The 2,500-nt window shown below is 35.3% G+C and overlaps 1 protein-coding gene across 1 annotated transcript in view; it reads right to left on the minus strand.

The window, feature by feature from the left end:
- Positions 1-2,500, minus strand: part of LOC144979006 (membrane cofactor protein-like) — a 24,836-nt gene that overhangs the window by 7,234 nt on the left and 15,102 nt on the right. The window contains exon 2 of the mRNA XM_078925623.1: positions 2,295-2,453. Coding sequence (XP_078781749.1) covers positions 2,295-2,453 — 159 coding nt within the window. The remainder of the gene's footprint in view (positions 1-2,294; positions 2,454-2,500) is intronic.

Below are 2,500 nucleotides of genomic sequence, written 5' to 3' on the forward strand. Positions count from 1 at the left end.
CATCAAATAGACACAACGACTCACATACCAACATAAAGACATCAAACACAAAGAGACTCACATACCAACATAAAGACATCAAACAGACAAAACGACTCAGATACCAACATAAAGACATCAAACAGACAAAGTGACTCCCTACCAACATAAAGACATCAAATAGACACAACGACTCACATACCAACATAAAGACATCAAACAGACAAAGAGACTCACATACCAACATAAAGACATCAAACAGACAAAGTGACTCCCTACCAACATAAAGACATCAAATAGACAAAACGACTCACATACCAACATAAAGACATCAAACAGACAAAGAGACTCACATACCAACATAAAGACATCAAACAGACAAAGAGACGCACATACCAACATAAAGACATCAAACAGACAAAGTGACTCGCTACCAACACCAAGACATCAAACAGACAAAGAGACTCACATACCAACATAAAAACATCAGACAAAGAGACTCACATACCAACATAAAGACATCAAACAACAAAAGACTCACATACCAAGTAAAGACATCAATATCAACAGACAAAGAGACTCACATACCAACATAAGACATCAAAAGACAAAGATCCTAAACAAAAGACATCAAATAATAAAAGACATCATACTAACATAAAGACAAACGGAAAGAGACTCACATACCAACATAAAGACATCAAACAGACAAAGTGACTCCCTACCAACATAAAGACATCAAATAGACAAAACGACTCACATACCAACATAAAGACATCAAACAACAAAGAGACTCACATACCAAATAAAAAAAAAAAAAAAAAAAAAAAAAAAAAAAAAAAAAAAAAAAAAAAAAAAAAAAAAAAAAAAAAAAAAAAAAAAAAAAAAAAAAAAAAAAAAAAAAAAAAAAAAAAAAAAAAAAAAAAAAAAAAAAAAAAAAAAACAGACAAAGAGACTCACATACCAACATAAAGACAACAGACAAAGAGACTCACATACCAACATAAAGACATCAAACAGACAAAGTGACTCACATACCAACATAAAGACATCAGACAAAGAGACTCACATACCAACATAAAGACATCAAACAGACAAAGAGACTCACATACCAACATAAAGACATCAAACAGACAAAGTGACTCACATACCAACATAAAGACATCAAACAGACAACGAGACTCACATACCAACATAAAGACATCAAACAGACAAAGTGACTCACATAACAACATAAAGACATCAAACAGACAAAGAGACTCACGTACCAACATAAAGACACCAGACAAAGAGACTCACATACCAACATAAAAGACACCAAACAGACAAAGTGACTCACATACCAACATAAAGACACCAAATAGACAAAACGACTCACATACCAACATAAAGACATCAAACAGACAAAGAGACTCACATACCAACATAAAGACATCAGACAAAGAGACTCACATACCAACATAAAGACATCAAACAGACAAAGTGACTCCCTACCAACACAAATACATCAAACAGACAAAGAGACTCACATACCAGCATAAAGACATCAAACAGACAAAGTGACTCCCTACCAACACAAAGACATCAAACAGACAAAGAGACTCACATACCAGCATAAAGACATCAAACAGACAAAGATACTCACATACCAACATAAAGACATCAGGCAAAGAGACTCACATAACAACATAAAGACATCAGACAAAGAGACGCACATACCAGCATAAAGACATCAAACAGACAAAGAGACTCACATACCAACATAAAGACATCAGACAAAGAGACTCACATACCAACATTAAGACATCAGACAAAGAGACTCACATATCAACATAAAGACATCAGACAAAGAGACTCACATACCAACATAAAGACATCAGACAAAGAGACTCACATACCAACATAAAGATATCAGACAAAGAGACTCACATACCAACATAAAGACATCAAACAGACAAAGAGACTCACATACCAACATAAAGACATCAAACAGACAAAGAGACTCACATACCAACGTAAAGACATCAGACAAAGAGACTCACATACCAACATAAAAGACATCAAACAGTCAAAGTGACTCCCTACCAACACAAAGACATCAAACAGACAAAGAGACTCACATAACAACATAAAGACATCAAACAGACAAAGAGACTCACATACCAACATAAAGACATCAAACAGACAAAGAGACTCACATATCAACACAAAGACTTCAGACAAAGAGACTCACATACCAACATAAAGACATCAAACAGACAAAGAGACTCACATACCAACATAAAGATATCAAACAGACAAAGAGACTCACATACCAACACAAAGCGGTGTTTTTTGACTCCATTGATTAGACCTCTGACAAATGGCGATTTTAGGGCCTACTCTTGTGAATCCACGTTTACATCTGAACTGGATGGTGCGCCCCCGGGACCTAATCCGGACACGGCCATTTGGGAGGGTCAAAGTAGGACATCCTGTGGAGATCAAAATATAGAATATGAGCATTATTGATTGTGTTTCG

Source organism: Berghia stephanieae, chromosome 8, assembly GCF_034508935.2.
Source record: "Berghia stephanieae isolate SIO BIC M18660-M18661 chromosome 8, UCSD_Bste_1.3, whole genome shotgun sequence".
Lineage (NCBI taxonomy): Eukaryota > Metazoa > Mollusca > Gastropoda > Nudibranchia > Aeolidiidae > Berghia > Berghia stephanieae.